Source organism: Peromyscus maniculatus, chromosome 9, assembly GCF_049852395.1.
Source record: "Peromyscus maniculatus bairdii isolate BWxNUB_F1_BW_parent chromosome 9, HU_Pman_BW_mat_3.1, whole genome shotgun sequence".
NCBI classification, from domain to species: domain Eukaryota; kingdom Metazoa; phylum Chordata; class Mammalia; order Rodentia; family Cricetidae; genus Peromyscus; species Peromyscus maniculatus.
In genome coordinates, this window is record NC_134860.1 from 53,169,853 (window position 1) to 53,188,769 (window position 18,917).

General features: G+C 58.7%; 1 protein-coding gene across 13 annotated transcripts; it reads left to right on the top strand.

Moving 5' to 3' along the window:
- The first annotated feature begins 272 nt into the window (after positions 1 to 272).
- Positions 273 to 18,274, top strand: Carmil3 (capping protein regulator and myosin 1 linker 3). 13 transcript variants are annotated; one of them, XM_006988520.4, is made up of 41 exons: positions 273 to 387; positions 835 to 1,011; positions 2,564 to 2,658; positions 2,950 to 3,000; positions 3,118 to 3,177; positions 3,257 to 3,372; positions 3,554 to 3,651; positions 3,923 to 3,993; positions 4,083 to 4,156; positions 4,420 to 4,495; positions 4,575 to 4,663; positions 5,193 to 5,287; positions 5,520 to 5,606; positions 5,811 to 5,920; positions 6,059 to 6,136; positions 6,610 to 6,686; positions 6,768 to 6,872; positions 6,967 to 7,036; positions 7,463 to 7,544; positions 7,642 to 7,738; positions 7,883 to 7,937; positions 8,015 to 8,187; positions 8,403 to 8,471; positions 8,675 to 8,768; positions 8,870 to 8,968; positions 9,298 to 9,426; positions 9,579 to 9,692; positions 10,281 to 10,456; positions 11,434 to 11,521; positions 11,642 to 11,776; positions 12,017 to 12,080; positions 12,441 to 12,649; positions 13,133 to 13,233; positions 13,795 to 14,110; positions 14,422 to 14,550; positions 15,308 to 15,374; positions 15,485 to 15,574; positions 17,086 to 17,204; positions 17,354 to 17,528; positions 17,703 to 17,822; positions 17,943 to 18,273. In XM_006988520.4, the coding sequence occupies exons 2-41, from the start codon at positions 972 to 974 to the stop codon at positions 17,969 to 17,971; spliced, it is 4,122 nt and encodes a 1,373-aa protein (XP_006988582.2). In that variant the 5' UTR covers positions 273 to 387; positions 835 to 971; the 3' UTR covers positions 17,972 to 18,273. The 13 variants fall into 13 exon arrangements, with proteins under 13 accessions (XP_006988582.2, XP_015862477.2, XP_006988581.2 ...); XM_016006991.3 differs by lacking the exon at positions 273 to 387 and having other exon boundaries at positions 765 to 1,011; positions 17,348 to 17,528; positions 17,943 to 18,274; XM_006988519.4 differs by lacking the exon at positions 273 to 387 and having other exon boundaries at positions 769 to 1,011; positions 17,348 to 17,528; positions 17,946 to 18,273.
- The last annotated feature ends 643 nt before the right edge of the window (positions 18,275 to 18,917 follow it).

An 18,917-nucleotide genomic window follows, 5' to 3' on the forward strand; every position in this document is an offset into this window, starting at 1 on the left:
CTGGAGTGAAAGGAACAGAAATGAAAATTAACAATTGACAAATAAGGTACCAATAAAACGAAGATGATCGCGTTGCTCTGCATCAGTGTGTGCTCATTTCTCAATGTGGGGTGCTTAGAGTATCTGGGAAGTCTGGGCAGTGCTGGATCTCTGGATTTTCCCCAAGCCTCCTCCCTGTCTCCAAGGCCTGAGCTTGATGCTCAAGGGTGGAGGTGTCTGCCGAGCTGCCAGCTGGGGGGGCGGGGGGGCGGGGGAGGCGGCTCGGGAACTCCCAAGTGCTACTCTTAGCCTCACACCCCCAGGGACGGTGCCAAGGACGCCACGGGGATCCCGGAGATTCGACGAGCGAGCAGAAAAGAACCAACTCCCTCCCTCGCATTCGGACAGGTCTGCTTGCAGCATCGCCCTTGACTCCGAGTTCCCTCCAGGGTCAGCAAGGACGAGCTGGACGGTTCCTGAGCAGGAAGGGGGGGGGGAGGGCGGGGCCACACACGGATGACCCGGGGAGGGGGTACCAAGGCCTATACACAAACAAAGAAATTGAAGCTTCTGCCCCGGGTGGCCGAGGCGTGGGTGGCACGGGCCAGTGCAAACGCTGCACCCCCCCCGCCCGCCCCCGAGAGAGCGCGGCCCCTGGCTCTGGGCTTCTCACGCGGCAGCCCGCGGGAGGGGTCGTCGCGAGCGCGCGCGGGGTCTCACGCGGCTCGCAAGCTCAGCGCGCATGCTCCATTGGCCAACTCTCCGGGAGGGGCGGGAGAGGCAGCGCTCAGTAGCCGGGGGGAGGAGCGCTCGCGCAGCCGCCCCTGACGGGAGCGGGCTCCGCCGCTACTGCAGCGCTCAGCGCCGGGCCCTGCCGGAGCCGGGACTAGCATGTGCGGCGCCTCTCGGGAGGCGGCGGCGGCGGCGGCGGCGGCTCCTCTGCAGCAGCGGCGGCGGCAGCAGCAGCAGCAGCAGCAGCAGCGGCGGCCGCCATGGCCAAGGCCAGCGTGGAGCTCACCCGCGAGCTGCAAGGTACGAGGTTGCCTTCATCTCCGGACGCCCGGTCGGTCCGCGAGCATCCAGACCCAGTGCTTTCCTGCGGTACACCCCCCAGCCCGGCGCCTCCCGCCCCCTCACGCATCCTCGCTCCTAGGCAGTCCCTTGCTCTGCATCTCAGTCCCAGCTTGGCTCTCCGTGGGAGCATCCTTCTCTGCCCCACTCGCCTCACCCTATCAGAACCTTCCTGTCCCGGAGCCGCCCGTCCCGCTCTCCGGTGACAGGTGCAGTTCCCTGGCGCTCTTGGGGGCTGACTCTTCGGCGTTCTTGACCCACCCCTCTGCAAGGCATCCAGTCTCCCCTCCCTAGAGTCCCAGCTTTCCCCCACCCTCGCCGGGCGGGGCCAGGCGTTGGGAGCTGCCCCTGGTCCTGACTGCTGCTTATCTCCACACCCTCCCTCCTCCCGGCCCCGCCCCGGAACTGGCCCTGGAGAGGCCCCTAGGAGCCTGGCAGCGCCCAGACCAGTGGGGCAAAGGAGGGAATCAGGGCAGAGGCCCTGGACTGAGGCTAAAACCAAGAGCAGGATTTCTGCGGCTCATCTCCCATAGCCCCCGTCCCAGCCTGCCCCCTTCTCTTTACCCACCACCCACACCTCCAGACCTCTCTGGATCAGTGATTCCCAGCCATATCGCCTCTAATCCCCCCGAACCCCTCCCCCCTGCGCGCGCGTATCACTGCTACAACCCTGACCCTCAAAAGCAGGAGCACAGGCTAGCCCATGCAGAAAGCAGAACGCTCAAGGATATTCAGAGCCCTATTGCGCTCTGGAGACCTCTCACACCTACACATGCACTTAGAAGCACAATCATGAGATGTGTGTACACACATCTTACAAAAACTGCACCTCCACCACCTATATGCGCGCGTGTGTACACACACACACACACACACACAGGGGTAACTGGATGATTCTGTCAGAAGATGGGTATGGGCTCATTGAAACATTAAATCTTTCTCTTACCCCACCCTCCACCCAGGAACTGCCTGGCACTGTGCCCCTTTCATATGCAAGCCAGTACTCATTCACACTTCTCTGTCCCCACCAATGCCACATTCAGGCTCCCTGGCGCCGTCAGAAGACAAGCATACAGCCTCCGTAGTAAAAAGCAGATTCTCACACCCAGACCACCTAGGATACAGTCAGGAGATATTCCCACCCCCACCTCCCACCCACCCCCCAACTCCACACACACACACACACACACACACACACTGACTCACTGTGTATATGTTGGTGGTTGCTGTAGTGGATGGGAGGGAAAATCTTTCACACCTTCAGAAGTGTAAGATACACGCTCCCACAGACAGTATCATTCAGCAACTGTCCCCTGACTCAGGCACCCTGGGAGCCGGTTTTCTCCTCTCCGCCTCCAGGGACCAAGTCATCCCGAAAGGAAAAGCCTCTGCCCCATACCTCCCTCTCCAGTGTCTGTTTGTGTGTGTTTCTCGCCCCTCCTCTGCCCCCTTCGTCTCTGGAGAGTGGGCTGGGGGAAAAGAGGAGTTCTGAGCAGGTCCTCCCCATCTGCAGACAGCATCCGGAGGTGCCTGAGCCAGGGGACTGTGCTCCAGCAACATCGGGTGAAACTGGAGACAAAACCCAAGAAGTTTGAGGACCGAGTGTTGGTGAGGTCGCTGGCCTTGGGGGAAGAGAGGAGATACTCAAGGGCAGCTGAGCTGTAGGGGGCGTGGGCAAGAGAAACAGCGGGGGGGGGGGGGGGGGGGGGGTGCTGAGGAGCCACAGCCTAAGGGAGAGGACCGAGCCAGACCGGGTGGATGGACAGGAGCTAATGGGAGAGTAGGGAAAATGCAGGGGGTGGGGTGCCTTGGAGAAGAGCCGAGGAGCTAAGAGAAGGCAAAGGCACCATGGCCCAAGAGGCTGCCCTATGCCTACGCCGGTGACGTTCTTCTCTGCAGGCCCTGACCTCCTGGCGCCTCCACCTTTTCCCCCTTAAAGTTCCTGCCAAGGTAAGTTGGGGTACAGGGTGGAGACTGAGGGGCATGCTCCTTTCGAGTCCAGCGGCAGGCCCTTAGCAGGAGCTGAGCACCCCCACCCACCACCCCACCCGGCCCGTGCCCCACCAGGTGGAGAGTTCATTCAACGTCCTGGAGATCCGTGCCTTCAACACCCTCAGTCAGAACCAGGTGAGCACCCGGGCTCAGGCCACGGGCTGGGCCGATTAGAAGAGGGAATGGGCATCTGAGGCTCCCCCCTCCCCCTCAGATCCTGGTGGAGACTGAGCGTGGCATGGTGAGCATGCGGCTGCCGTCAACTGAGAGTGTGGACCAGGTGACGCGGCATGTGAGCTCTGCCCTCTCCAAGGTCTGCCCTGGCCCTGGGTGAGTGGCAGATAAGGGGTCTCCCGAAGGATTAGACTGCAGGCGGCATTCTCCTTCCTGTTGGTCTGGGCTCCCAGGACAAGAATTCTCTCTGCTCTTCCCTGGAGACCCCCACACAGTCATCCAGGGAGAACTGAGGGCCTCTTGTACCTCTCTCTGAAAGGATTTGTTCACCTTCCAGGTGTTTGATCCGGCGTGGGAATGCAGACACCCCGGAGGGGCCCCGAGACACATCTCCCAACTCGGAAACTTCCACTTCTACCACTCACAGTGTGTGTGGTGAGCAGGGGCAGATGTGAGAACGTGGGTCTTTGGCGCACCCTGCCCCATATCCAGAACCCTCTGTGCATGGGTTTTGCCCGGAGGGTCTTTGCCTGTCCTGAGGACCTCAGGCTCCCGGACCTCAGGGGGTTTATGGCGTGGAAGGAGCCTAGGACACTGGCACATGCAATGACCTTGACCATGCAATGACCTTGACCATACCTTGAAACCCAAGCCTTTTTCCCCTCCCCCTCGCCAACACGGAGCCGGCGCATCTCCTGCCCTACAGGTGGCTTCTCTGAGACCTATGCTGCCCTGTGTGACTACAACGGACTTCACTGCCGGGAGGAGGTGCAATGGGTGCGTTGGGCAGGGGATGGGGGGGTGGCCAAAGGGAGGGGGCAGCGGAGGGGGCTGGAGCAGATCTGAGCCGCTTCTACCCCTCCAAGGATGTGGACACCATCTACCATGCTGAGGATAACCGAGAGTTCAATCTTCTGGATTTCAGCCACTTGGAGAGCCGGTAAGCAGATGGGCAGAAACTTAACCCCCCAAATTCCCAGCCTCGGCCTTGCCCTTCTCAAGGTTCCCATTCTGGTCCTCCCCACAGGCCCTGCTTCACCCCTCCAATTCCAACCGTCTACCCCACTGCCGTCCACCCATCTAGAGTCCGTCCCCCCGTCCCCCGTGTCCGTCCCCCGTCCCCCCCCCCCCCCAGCCATCCCACTCTTAGTCTCTTCATTCTTGGCCCAGTTCATCCTTTCTTGTCCTGTCCCATATCCCCAGAGATCTGGCCCTAATGGTGGCAGCCCTTGCCTACAACCAGTGGTTCACCAAGCTCTACTGCAAAGACTTGAGACTGGTAAGCAGGAGGTCTCGGGGAAGGGGAGCAGAGAGAGTGCTCTTCTTGGCCCCTGATGGCGGGACCCCTCTGTCCTCAGGGCTCAGATGTGCTAGAACAGGTGCTACATACCCTCAGCAAGTCGGGGAGCCTCGAAGAGCTGGTGCTGGACAACGCTGGACTTAAGACGTGAGGCCAGGCTCCCCCGTGGGCAGTCCTTTCTCCACGGAGTCTTAGAGTCCCGGATCATCAGAGTGTGATAGGAGGCCCTGGGCTGTTTCGTCTAGCTCCTCGCGTTATAGAGGAGGCCGATGCGTAGACAGGCACAAAGCAAGCCAGAGCTCAAACCGGGACTCAGATCTCAGCCCCTGAGCGCCCGGCTCCTGACTCACCCCCAGAACACACTTCGTGTTCCACCAACCTCCAGGCAGGGTGGGCTGCTCCAGTCTTAAGCACCCCAAAGCTGGGTTTTGCCTCAGCATCTTCCTGAGGTAGGGGAACGCCCAGAGGCACGGAATGCAGAAGGTAGCCTCACCTTCCACCTCCCACGAACTCCTGCGTGAAAATCTCCCTGGTCAGCCCCAAGTTGCCACTCCACCGTGGGGGACCTCTACCGTGACAGCCCCAGCCAGCCAGGCAGAGAGGAGACGGGAGGGTAGCCAGGGGCTGGAGACGCGGGGCTCAGCTCAGGACAAATCCTTCCTCCCCTTCCCTGAAGGGACTTTGTCCAGAAGCTGGCCGGGGTATTTGGGGACAACGGGAGCTGTGTGCTGCATGCCCTCACTCTGTCCCACAACCCCATCGAGGACAAGGGTGAGCCCCAGCCCTGAATCCTATTCCCACTGCTGTGCAGACCCCGACCCCAGCCCAGAGCCCAACCTAGGTTTGAATAGGGGCCTTTGCAGCCTGAGGATTGCCCTAAGCCCAAGCTCTTCCATCCTTGACCCCCAGGCCTTACACCCCACTCTAGCCCCCCAGCCTGACCACACCGAATGTACCCGCTAACAGCCACTCACCTGCCCACGTTCTCTCTCCACTCCCCCAGGTTTCCTCAGTCTCAGCCAGCAGCTCCTCTGTTTCCCTACTGGCCTCACCAAACTGTGCCTGGCCAAGACTGCCATTTCCCCTCGAGGTACTGACACCAGGACCCCAGGCCTCTGACGCTATTCGGATGCTGCCTGAGATACTGACCCCTAGGATGTCCCCCCTCACTCCCACACCATCCCAGCGATTGGGAGGGAGAAAAGAATCACCGTGGGGAGTGGGGGGGACCTCAGGCATTAAGAGGATGAAGTGGGGATGGGGGCCAACCCAGCCCAGTGCCCGCTGTGCTCAGGGCTCCAGGCACTGGGTCAGACCTTCGGGGCCAACCCGGCCTTTGCCAGCTCCCTTCGATACCTGGACCTGAGCAAGAACCCTGGGCTGCTTGCCACAGATGAGGCCAACGTGAGTCCGTGGAATGTAGCCTCAGCCACCTACAAAAGCATGCTTGGGATGCAGGGGCCAGGGAGTGTCTATCCCCTGGCCCCTAAGGGTAGGGAGAGGCTGCCACATCTTTCTCTTCGTCTACCCCTTCTTCCTCAGGCCCTCTATAGCTTCCTGGCCCAGCCCAACGCCTTGGTACACCTGGATCTGTCAGGGACTGACTGTGCGGTGGACCTGGTGAGGGGCTGGGGACTGGAGGGGCCAGGCAGAGGGTGTGAAAACACAGGGCAGAGGAGCCTTCCATCCCTCCCTCCCTGAGTCCAGAGAGACAAAGCTCCGAGGAGGACTTCAGGTCCATCCACAGTGTGTGCTGTGTGCACTTAACCCAGGTCACAAGGTCATGCCGGCTTTGCCTAAAAATAGACCCTCACTCCATTCCTGGCACCGAGCTATGTCCCCTAGCGGAAAAAGACATTTCCCCTAGCTTGAGAAAAGGCTCCTGGAAGCCGGCGGTGGCCTGTTCCACCAAGGCTGCCTGTCAGTCTCTCTCTGTGGCCCTCCCTTCCACGGACGAGCAGACGGGGGCCTCGAAGAAGCTGAATGAGCGTTCTCCCTGGAAGTCTCGGAGAGAAATGTCAGGAACTGGATAGGGGCCGGAAGGAGCTCCTGCTCTTCCCGGGTCTTTTAAAGCCCACTCTGTCTCTCCACAGCTTCTGGGCGCCCTCCTTCATGGCTGCTGCTCTCACCTCACCTACCTCAGCCTGGCTCGAAACAGCTGCTCCCACAGGTGGGCCAGAGGGGGCCGGGAGGGATCCGTCATCCTCGACGTCCATTGCCCTCCCATACTGACTCCCCGAGGTCTCCACAGGAAGGGCCGGGAGGCCTCACCAGCCTTCAAGCAGTTCTTCAGCAGCGCCTACACCCTGAGCCATGTCAACCTGTCAGCCACGAGGCTGCCCCTGGAGGCCCTCAGGTTGGGTGGGTGAAGAGTTGGAGGATACCCAGGGGAGCCGCGGAAGTGTGTGGGCGGGGGAGTAAAGCAGGCCCTGCTGACCTTCCTGCTACAGGGCACTTCTTCAGGGCCTCTCCCTCAACAGTCACCTCAGCGATCTGCACCTGGACCTTAGCAGCTGTGAGGTGAGCTCCGTGCCTGCCTCCCAGCCACCATCCCGGTCTCCACACACACACACACCCCACTGGGGAGCAAGAGAGAACAAGTCTCTGGCCTGTTCCCTTTCCCTCTCAAACCGGCCCTCCAAGTTCAGACTCCAGGATCTCTGCCTCTAAGCTCTGGGTGGCAGACACCAGGCTTGCCCAGCAGAGGGCAGAAGCGAGCTGTCTTCAGAGCAGCGGCTTTTGGCCGAGGGAGGGGGCGGGGCCCTAGGGATGGATGCAGTAGAGGAGTCTCCCTGATTTTATACCCAAGACCTGGTACGACTTTAAGTCCTTGAGTGACGAGGATGATATCTAAGGATTAAACATGCTCCTCCCCCTACCTCACCCACCCACCTTCTCCGGCCTTTCACCACCACCACCACCCACCCCCGTTCCCTGTCCCTGCAGCTCCGCTCAGCAGGAGCCCAGGCCTTGCAGGAGCAGCTGGGGGCTGTCCCCTGTATAGGCAGCCTAGACCTGTCCGACAACGGTGAGTAAGACTGCTCCGTGAGCGTAGCAGTGAAGCCCTGAGGAGGCTTCTGTTAGCCTCGGGCCTCAAGGCCGGGACTCTCCCGTCTCCTGAACAGGGTTTGACTCAGACCTCCTGACACTGGTACCTGCCCTTGGCAAGAATAAATCCCTCAAGCACCTGTTCCTAGGGAAGAACTTCAATGTCAAGGCCAAGTGAGCCCCAGCCTGTGTCCACAGACCCTGCTCCCATCATCCTCCACTCCTCGCGGCTTCCTGTCTTGCCCTCTGGCCACCCGTCCCCTCTGCTAGCATGCCCCTGGCCCCCTCCCCTCCTCCTCTGACCCCGACTCCCTACAGGACTCTGGAAGAAATCCTTCATAAGCTGGTGCAGTTGATCCAGGAAGAGGACTGTGTGAGTGACCAGGCCGAGGAGGGAGCTTCAGGGGGGGTGGTAGTGAAGACTGACCCCAACCTCCGTCTGCCCGCCAGTCCCTGCAGTCGTTGTCCGTGGCAGACTCCAGGTTGAAGCTTCGCACCAGCATCCTCATCAATGCCCTGGGCAGCAACACCTGCCTGGCCAAGGTGGACCTGAGCGGCAACGGCATGGAGGACATCGGGGCCAAGATGCTGTCGAAGGCGCTGCAGATAAACTCTTCCCTCAGGTGAGGCCCACTTCCCCACCCTTTCGCCCAGACCCCCAGCCTGCTGACACACACACAGAGACTTCCCCCTTTGGGCCTCCATGTCCCCCCGCTTCCGGAACCGAGTCCGAGTCAGCCCCATTAGCAAGGGAAAAGGGGGCTCCCAGAAGGCTACACCTCTGGCCTTTACTGAGGACCCGGGGGAGTGGTCACAACGGATGTCCACCCTCCCCCAGAACTATCCTGTGGGACCGAAACAATACATCTGCTCTGGGCTTCCTGGACATTGCAAGGGCCCTGGAGAGGTGAGTGGACCGGGGCTCTGTCCTGACGCAGGCCGGCCCAGCCTCCCTGGGCCAGGACGAGAATTAAACGACCCTAGGTACATCCCAGTTCCCAGACCTATGGGATAGGGAAATAGTGAGCAGGAGGAGGCGGGGTGGGAGGGTGGGGGTGGGGGCTCTCCTCTTTACCTCTCCCCGCACCTAACTATACTCCTGTTTCCCAGCAACCACACACTGCGCTTCATGTCCTTCCCCGTGAGTGACATCTCTCAAGCCTACCGAAGTGCCCCTGAGCGCACAGAGGATGTGTGGCAGAAGGTGAGGGGCCGTGTTTTAAAGCAGGGCAAAGATGGGGGGGCGGGGAGAGCAGGGGCAGCCCGCAGCCTCAGCACTGACCCTTCCCGCTCCATCGCCTCCAGATCCAGTGGTGCCTGGTGAGAAACAACCACTCCCAGACATGCCCCCAGGAGCAAGCCTTCAGGCTGCAGCAGGGCCTGGTGACCAGCAGCGCCGAGCAAGTAAACATTTCCCTCCCAGGAACACGGGGCATGCAGGGTGCAGGTGCCATGTGTGCTGAAGCACACGCATGGGCATCACGCGGTGCCCCAAACTGGACTGGGCAAAAAAAGACACTCTGATTCTGGGACCCCCCAATATGCACCAGGCAAATCAATAGCAGGCCCGGGGGTAGCCCCAGCCCATGGGTACTGAGGACTCCAGGAAGGGCGTTCCGAGGAGAGAAGCCATGCAGAGATAGCGCCACCACCTCTGTCAGTGCTGGCAGCGTGGCCCACGGGGTCTGACCTGAGACCCCCCCCCCCCTGCCACTCCCACCACTGTGCTCCAGATGCTACAGCGGCTGTGTGGACGAGTGCAGGAGGAGGTCCGAGCCCTGAGACTGTGTCCCCTGGAACCTGTGCAAGATGAGCTTCTCTATGCCCGGGACCTCATCAAGGATGCTAAGAACTCCCGGGCGGTGAGCCCTCCACAGCCCCGCCCTTCCCTGCAGGCTGGAAAAGCCCAGAAGGCCACCCAGTTCTAGACCGGGAGCATCTAAGCACTGCTCCGTGGATCTGCCCTCCCAGCCTGGGGCCCGAGTGGGGCCTGATTCTGACCTCTTCCCTCCAGCTCTTCCCCAGCCTCTATGAGCTGGGCCACGTGCTGGCCAGTGACGGGCCTGTGCGGCAGAGGCTTGAGTCGGTGGCCAGTGAGGTATCCAAAGCTGTGGACAAGGAGCTTCAGGCAAGTTCTGAGAGAGGAAGGAAACCGTGGGTGGGAGCCCAGTGTTGGCTAAAGTTGAAGTCAGCAAGGAGGCCAGAGGGCATGAAGAAATAGAGTCGAGTTTCCCTATATATTCCCCTGTGCCTGCAACAAGATAGCCTTAGAATTGCTTTTTCTGTTAGCTGAAGTCTTGGATCCTGACCTCCAGCCCCTTCCTTTATCAAATTCCGGTCTTTGGCCGGGCGGTGGTGGCACACGCCTTTAATCCCAGCACTCGGGAGGCAGAGCCAGGCGGATCTCTGTGAGTTCGAGGCCAGCCTGGGCTACCAAGTGAGTTCCAGGAAAGGCGCAAAGCTACACAGAGAAACCCTGTCTCGAAAAACCAAAAAAAAAAAAAAAAATTCCGGTCTTTGGGCTGACTCTCCCCTGTCAGTATGGCAGGCTGGAAGGGCACTGGCCAAGGCGGAGAACCCGGAGTATCCGAGGCTCGGACACTAATGGCTGTGTGACCGTAGTTAGGTCCCTCCGTCTCACCATGGGGAACTATAGAGAGGGCCTAAAGACTTCCACTGCGGCCCTAGCCCTGGTCTTTCCCTTCTTCCTCATCAGGTGATTCTGGAGTCCATGGTCAGCCTCACGCAGGAGTTGTGCCCTGTGGCCATGCGCGTGGCAGAGGGACACAACAAGATGCTGAGCAACGTGGCAGAGCGGGTCACTGTGCCCCGGAACTTCATCCGCGGAGCGCTCCTGGAGCAGGCCGGGCAGGACATCCAGAACAAGCTGGAGTGAGAGGCGGAGGACGGCCATGGGATGAGGCTAGATTTGGCCCAGAGCACTTAGGGAGTTTGGAGCTCTCGGCCATGAATAATGAATGGATAACCTTCCATTACAAGGGATAAATCTTTAACCATGGCAGCCATGCTATTTAGGATCTGACCGGTGTTTGCCCCAGAAACCTGGGTGCTGAGATGGGGCACACAAGGGGTCAGGGTGTTCCATAGATAGGTCTCCACTCCCCTGACCTACACATACACCAGGAGTTGCCTCCTGAAAGCAAAACACAGCCTCCTCAGAGACATGGACAAAGAAAAGTATGTAAAACAGGAGTATGAATATGCTTCCTTTTCCCTCCAGGTCATCACCCGCTTCGTTTCACTTGGGTATAGGTGCCACCAACCATTCACTTGGGTATAGGTGCCACCATTCACTTGGGTATAGGTGCCACCATTCACTTGGGTATAGGTGCCACCAACCATTCACTTGGGTATAGGTGCCACCATTCACTTGGGTATAGGTGCCACCATTCACTTGGGTATAAGTGCCACCATTCACTTGGGTATAGGTGCCACCATTCACTTGGGTACAGGTGCCACCATTCACTTGGGTGTACGCATCACCTCTCTCACTAAAGCAAGGGAGTGTTCGTTGTTACTATGTATATTGTGAAACAGTCAGCCCAAGGCTTACCAGCACCCAGTTTACCTAGCTCCGAACCCCTGGAGCTCCAGACCTGGAGCCTCCTGGTTCCGGCTCCTCCTTCGGTTCCGTTGTCTGCCCCACCCAGGCCGGAATGCTCTCTGTCTGGGTCCGGCACCTGTGACTGTAGATACGCCTGCACTGGACCCAAGGTGCAGCCAGTAACAACGATGCTGTCTGCAGGCAGCCAGCCCAGCTGGCCCGTTCTCAGGCATCTGGGGAGAGAAGGGGTGGAGGCCCAGAGGTCAGGCCTTAAGTGGCTGAAGAGCCCCACTTCTGCCCACAGTGAGGTGAAGCTCTCTGTTGTCACCTACTTGACCAACTCCATCGTGGACGAGATCCTGCAGGAGCTGTATCACTCCCACAAGAGCCTGGTAAACATCCTGAGCCCAGGCGGACTCAGGCCTGCCCTCTGCCCTGCGCCGACCTGTCTGTCCGGGATCAGAGGAGTGAGCAGCTTCCTCAGGGTCCTGTCAACGCTTGTCCTTCCTCAGGCCCGGCACCTGACCCAGCTAAGGACACTGTCAGATCCACCCGGAGGGGCGAGCCAGGGCCAAGATCCGTCTTCTCGGGGCAGAGGCAGGAACCATGACCATGAGGAAACAGACGATGAACTTGGGACCAACATCGTGAGCCCCCCACACACACACCCACTGCCCTTTAACCCAAATCCTCTCCTTGAACCTGCTCAGTGTCGCCCCCTCATGTCTCCAAACTCCACCTCTCTAGGCCCAGCCTCTCCTCCTCCCTCGTTCCAGATCCCCAGCCACCCGAGGCAGGCAGGGTGGACTCTAAAGCAGAGGCTTTGAGGGAAGGGCTGAGAGAGTCCAGGCGAGGGTTTGGCCCACTCTTTGTCTCCATTTCTGCAGGACACCATGGCCATCAAAAAGCAGAAACGCTGCCGGAAGATCCGGCCAGTGTCCGCCTTCATCAGTGAGTCTGCAGCTTCAGTCTGACGCCCACCGTGGTTCTCAACCTGTGGGTCACGACCCCGGGAGGGAGGGGGGGGCGGGTCAAACGACCCTTTCAAGGGGTCACCTAAGACCATCTGAAAACACGGATCTTTACATTATGATTCACAACAGTAACAACATTACAGTTATGAAGTAGCAATGAAAATCATTTTATGGTTGGGGGGTCACCACAACATGAGGAACTGTATCAAAGGGTCAGAAATCTGACTGCCCTGAGGTCCTCCATATCCTCCCCTTCACCAGGCCTCCTCCCCTACGTTTGCTCTGCCTCTCCACCCTGACTCCCCTGCTGGTCCTTGTAACACTATTGTATCCACAGGTGGGAGCCCTCAGGACATGGAGAGCCAGCTGGGGAGCCTGGGTATTCCCCCTGGCTGGTTCTCCGGACTTGGGGGTAGCCAGTCCACAGCGAGTGGCTCCTGGGAAGGTCTCTCCGAGCTACCTACTCACGGCTATAAACTAAGACACCAAACACAAGGGAGACCTCGGCCTCCCAGGACCACCCCACCAGGACCTAGTCGGCCCAGTGTAAGTCCCAGAGGCCTGATGTAGACCCAGCTGTCCATGGCAGGGCCAGAGCCAGGGCTCTACGCCTTAGATGGGCGAGAGCCAGCAAATGCTTGTGTGTGTCTGTCTTGTGTGTGTCTGATGACATAAACCTCTAGTCACAGCTACTCAGGAGGCTGGGGCAGGAGGGTCACCTAAGCCCTGAAGTTCACAACCAGCCTGGACAACATAGTGAGATTTCCTCCCCTCTGAAAAGAGGTGGTGGGGAGAGACAGACAAGGAGGGAAGGCAGGAAAGGGGGAGGAGGGATAAAATCTATCTTGTGATTTATTTTTAGTGGCCGTGACATTTTTATTTGGGTGGTGGATAAAGCCGAGAGCCTCGAAGCTTAGGAAAGGTCCTGTGGAGCTGAAGTCTAAACTTGCATGGGACCAAGTCCGAAGGGGAAGGTCCTGGGACGATCTGAGGGGCGGGGCTGCCTGCACCTGACATTACTCCCAGCAGGTGCCGGGACCCGGGCCTCGACAGGAGAATGGGACAGCCACCCGTCTAGATGAGGGCCTAGAGGACTTTTTCAGCAGAAGGGTCATGGATGAGAGCTCCAGGTAGGAGGCACACTCCCCACCCCCAGCAGGCCACAGGCTCTGAGGGGTCCCTTGCCCCCCCGGTTCCCAGAGAGGGTCTCTCCAACAGCAGTGCCCCCTAGCCAGTCTCCCTGGGAGATTTCAGGGCGTTCTCATCCTGACCCACCCATCCTCTAGCCCCCAGGTCTCTGACGGGTTGGGGTCTGGGGTTAGGGACAGGTCAGAGGCGACAGGCCCCGGATGGAGTGCCATTTTGCAGTTTGAGACCCTGAGTGGTCTCTGTCACTTATGCGGATTCCCCGGGACTGTACAGATGTGATGTCACTTGGGGAAGCCGAAAGAAGGAATTAGGGGAGGGGACCTGGGAAAATAGAGTCACTTTGGGTTCAAGAGGCCGCTGGTGGTTTATGACAGACAGGAAGGAAGGACAGCCTTCCCTGCCTGGGTGCCCAGACTACACTGCAGGACAGACTAGAGAGAGAGGAACTGGGACACTTGTTACACTTAGAACGGACCGGCACCAGCTCTACCTTAAGCTCTGCATCTGTCACTTGTCACCAACCCACCCCAACTCTTGCCCAGCTACCCCCGGACTCTGAGAACCGTGCGGCCTGGCCTCTCGGAGCCGCCCCTGCCTCCACTCCAGAAGAAGAGACGAAGAGGCCTGTTCCACTTCCGCCGGCCCCGAAGCTTCAAGGGGGACCGGGGGCCAGGGTCCCCCACGGCTGGACTCCTCCTCCCTCCACCCCCACCTCCACCCCCAACTCAGGAGAGCCCTCCCAGTCCAGACCCCCCAAGCCTTGGCAATAACTCATCTCCTTGTTGGAGCCCTGAGGAGGAGAGCAGCCTTCTTCCTGGATTTGGAGGGGCCCGGGGATCTGCCTTGAGCAGGAAGGTGGTAAGTGGGGCACGAGAGCCACGTTCTCCCTTTCTCCTGGCCTACACGTGGCCCACTCCCTGATCCTAACCCAACTTTCATGGGAGAATACTAGAACTCAGGGCTCTGGAGAGCACGGGGAATTCAAATTCCCTTTTCTTGAGAATGATCCAGAACATGCTCTGTAAACATGAAAATGTTAGAAGAATTCCCCCTAGAATCAAGGCAGGGCTTCCCCCAGAGCTGGGGTCTCACTGAGGCGTCAGACTTCCCCATGACTCCCCTGCTGCCTAGAAAGGCTCTCATACCTTTAACAAGAGACTTGGTTCTAGGGCACAGAGAGGTTGGAGCCAGGGGAGGGGACCCCAGCTCCTGGGACAGTGCAGCAGCCAAGGGTACAAGGCGTTGCCCTTCCCGGCTTGGGAAGAACCAAAGGTTGGAGCTTTGATGGAAAACGAGAGGTAAGGGGGGCCCAGGTGGCAAATGTAGTGTCCTGTGGGTTCTTCCCAACACCCCACTTCCCTTATCCCTGGTGGTCAGTGGACAAAGAGTGTCTTTCCACATCGTTAACGTGGAATCCAGGACTCAGTTTACCTATTAGAGCAGTGTTTCTCAACCTGTGGGTCGGGGTTGGATGACCCTTTCACAGGGGTCACATATCAGATATTTACATTTATGATTCGTAACAGTAGCAAAATTACAGCTATGAAGTAGCAACAAAAATCATTTTATGCTTGGGGGTCAGCACACCATGAGGAACTGTACTAAAGGGTCGCCGCGTTAGGAAGGTTGGGAACCTCTGTTTTAGGGCTCATAAAACAGAGGAAAGGGTCATACAAATACTTGCTTTAGGAATACTCCGTTTCCCCAAACTTCTGCGGCTTGTGGTACAGCCTTCGTGACTGACTTGCACCTTATTCATGAGCACCTGGTTAATAGTGCCATGCTGTTTTTATGTAGATCAGCTCACCTTTTCCAGTTTAGTCTGGACCTAACCCTGCTCATCTTTAAGATCACAGGCACTCTGTGAGACTCATTTTCTTCCTCGACGTAACATAAGCCAGCAGAGTGTCCCTCCTTATGCCCGCAAGGTGATGTGGTGCTGCTCTTTGGATACAAAGTCTGAGTACCTAGGAGCTCAAAGCCTGTGACTGACAGGAGCCTCTAGGGCAGGAGCTCTTTGTCGGCTGCTGTCTCCTGACTCAGCTGTCCTTTTAGGGCGCGGGCCCAGACCAGGAGGACAGCAGCCAGGCTTGGCAGAGACGGCGCTCTTCGGATGACGCGGGTAAAGTCGGCCACCCTCACGAGGCCTCTAGCCCCTCGCTCTTCAACGCCTCCTGATTTCCCCGTCCATTTTCCCTTTCTGCTTCCCCTCCCCTCCCTCCACCACTCCAGGGCCTGGAGCCTGGAAGCCGCCACCACCTCCGCAAAGCTCCAAGCCGGGCTTCAGCGCCATGCGCCGGGCAGAGGCCACGTGGCACATAGGTATGTAGAGCCCGTTCTTGGCCCACAGCACTGAGAGTTCAAAGATCCAAAAGCCGTGACCCCCCACCCCGTGTGCCCTCCGCTGCCCCTCTGCCCCCCCCCCGCTGCCCCCCTCCCTCTGCCCGCCCCAGTACGGAGGAATGTTCAACTAAGGGGAGGCAGGGGGAAGTCAACACTGTGAACCTGTTTAAAGGTATTTACAGAGATAAACTCCCCCCCCCCTCAAAACACGGACCACCCAATCCAAACCCAGGCTATGCAGCGCACAGGGTGGCTTCAGCAGGGTTAAGCAGATGTGAGAAGTGCTTTGTGGACGCTTCTGAAGAATCCTCTATGACAGGTGGCAGCCCTGGCCGCTGTCAGCTGGGATGCCCTCTGTACATGAGGCCTGGCTCCACACCTTAGCTGGGGGAGAGCGTGAGCTCGCTGCCGGCCTGTTTATCAACCTGTCCCCAAGAAGAAGCAGTGGCTCCACACGGAGGTCACGGTCTTGAGTATGAGTCCCACTCGGCCACCTGTGACCTCACGCCGGCTCCTTACTTTCTAACTTTGTGACTGGAAGGAGCAGGGAGGAAGGGAATTATTCTTAGTGTCCCATTTTCCTCCTTCTGGGTTCAGAGGACCTGGATTCAGCCGAAGAAAAGCTAGCCCGTCGTCCAGCACCAGCTCAGGTTCCCAAAGGACTGGGACGCTGTGTCAGCACAGACCAGATCTCCCTGGAGACCCAGAAACCCCCCTCCTCGATCCCTTACCTTCTAGGCTAGGGCACAGGAGCAGAGATAAGGATGAGCAGGCAGGTCTGGTTTGAGGGCTACCGACTCCCCATTGTCCCATCCTGCTCCTGTCTGTTCTTCCCCCTCCTCTTCCTCCTGTGGCGCTGCTGCCGAGAGGCTCACCAGTACCCGTATGCCTACCCCATCCTCTGCCCAGAGTTGGGGGCAGCTCTAGTCATTCTCCATCTCTGCCGCAGACCGGATGAAGCACCCAGAGCAGGGCTTCACCCTTCATTTAGTAACCCACGGTGGCCAGGTGCTGTGTTGCTCAATGAGAGACATACACAGCATCTGACAGGTATTCCACATCCGTGCTCATGTGGCTTCAAGTCGCGGGCGAGCATGAGAGGGCATCCTCCTCAAGGCTCCCAACTGTCTAAATCAGACTTGCAGACAACGTTGAAAGTGCCAGGCTGCAGCCTTGGCAGGCCCCTAGGCCACTGCGGCCCTGAGCAGGCAGCTGTGCCTGGGGGCCCAGGAGGTCTCTTATTCTGACTCCGCTCCGGTGGGCGAAGGCCTGAGCCCTGCTGGCCCCAGATAATGACCTCAGGGCAGTCCTGGGAACCGGTGGCTGGGACCTGTGAGAATCAAAGAAGACATGGAAAGCAGAGAGGCCGGAGCAAATGAGCTTGGATGGGGGAAACGTCCTGGCCTTGTGGGGCATCATGGGAAGCATAATAGGAGGGCTCTGGACAGATGCCTTTTCTCTAGCTTCTCCTGTCTTCTTCCATTTCCCAGCTGAGGAGAGTGCCCCCAACCACAGCTGCCAGAGTCCTAGCCCAGCTTCCCAAGATGGAGAGGAAGAAAAGGAGGAACCCTTATTCCCAGAGAGGGTAGTCCCTGCTAGGAATGCCAAGGTGAAGGACGGAAGATGGGTGGGGAGGGCATTTTAAAGGGGTAAAGATACTGAAAGACCAGGAATGTCAGGGTGAAGGCCAGTGGTGGGTGGGGAGGAAGGAGTCAGAGACTAACTGACCCAACGTCTTCCTTACTCTGCTAGCTACAGGAACCCCCCATAGGTCCACGTCCCCCAAAGCCAGTGGCTGTGCCCAGGGGTCGCAGAGCCCCCCAGGTGCCAGGAGGCAGAGAAGAGCCTGAGACTGGCGGGGCTGCCCCAGGAGCCAACAAGCCCCGGCTGAGACTGGGCTCACAACAGGACCAAGAGGAGCCGGAAGTACCAGGTCTGCCACCCTACCTGAGTGGGGGCTTGGGAGAACCCTGGGGCTTTGGGCCCCACATCAGATCCCCTTCCAAGGCATGGAACGGGGATAAGCGGCAACCAGGAGTCGAGGCCTGGATGAGCACCCAACTTGTGAGGCCCGCTCGTGTGCCAGGCTTATTGTGACTCCTTTCAGGGCCCTCTGACCTGGGCCGTCGAACAGCCCCCCTGAAACCCAAGAGAACAAGGCGGGCACAGTCCTGCGACAAACTGGAGCCTGACCGAAGACGGCCACCTGACCCTACAGGTGCCTGTGGTGAGACACCGGGTCCCCTTCCCACAGATCGGTCAGACGTGGCATCCCCTCACGCCCCAGCACTGGGTGGCCGGCTCTCTTGGCCCAGGTAACAGGGTGGTTCCCTGGATTTGTCCCCAGCAGGAACCAGTGAACCAGGAACAGACTGACAGCTGCGGAACGCCCTCCCCAGCCTTCCTCGACATGTGCCTCATAAGGACTCAGGCCCCATCCACCCCTGCTCCCCCATCCCTTGCCAGCCCTCACCCCACAGGGCAGGCACCACTGAGCAGATGTAGGGGAGCAGGGGCGGGGACTGGGAGGGAGGGAGCAACCTGAAGCAGGGAGGCCCTCACCCCTGCCTTGCCTCACCTCTGTAGAGAGCTTTGGGCAGAGGCTGTCTCTTCCCATGGGGGAGGGTAGATCTCTGCCCCTCTATGCCCAGGGGCTCTCTCCCCACTTGTATAGAATTAAAAAAAAAAAAAAAAATCACCGTCTGTTTCTAGTCTCTGCCGTCCGACCTATCCACCGCTCCCACCTCCCCTCTTCTCAGGAGCCCCCAGGGGTTGGCCACAGTTGGGGGCAGGAAAGGGCAGCTCACGGGTCTGGGGCTGCAAGAGGAGAAGGGGGCTACAGAGCTGCTGACAAAGAGCGACAAGTCATGGGTTCTGTGCAGAATCAGGGCCTGTGAAAGCGTACCAAGGGGGAGACTGGGAAGCTTGCATGCATGTGTGTGTACATGTGTGCACCTGTGTTCACTGACATAGTACACGTTGTGTTATCCTGTGGGTACCCTTTTCAATATTTTATTTTGTGTATACGTATGTGAGCATACCTGTGTCACAGCGTTCATGTGGTGGTCGGAAGACAGTCAGTTCTCTCCTTCTACGGTGTGGGTCCCCAGGATCAAACTCAGGTCCTCAGGCTTAGTGGCAGTAGCCTTCTCCTGCTGACCTCCTTTAGACACTCTTTTTAAAAAAAAATATGTATGACTGTTTTGCCTGAATGTATGTACATATGTATGTATGCATGCATGCATACCTGGCACCTGTGGAAGCTAAAAGAGGGCATCAGATCCCCTGGGACTGAGGTCACAGAGGGTTATAAGCCACCAAG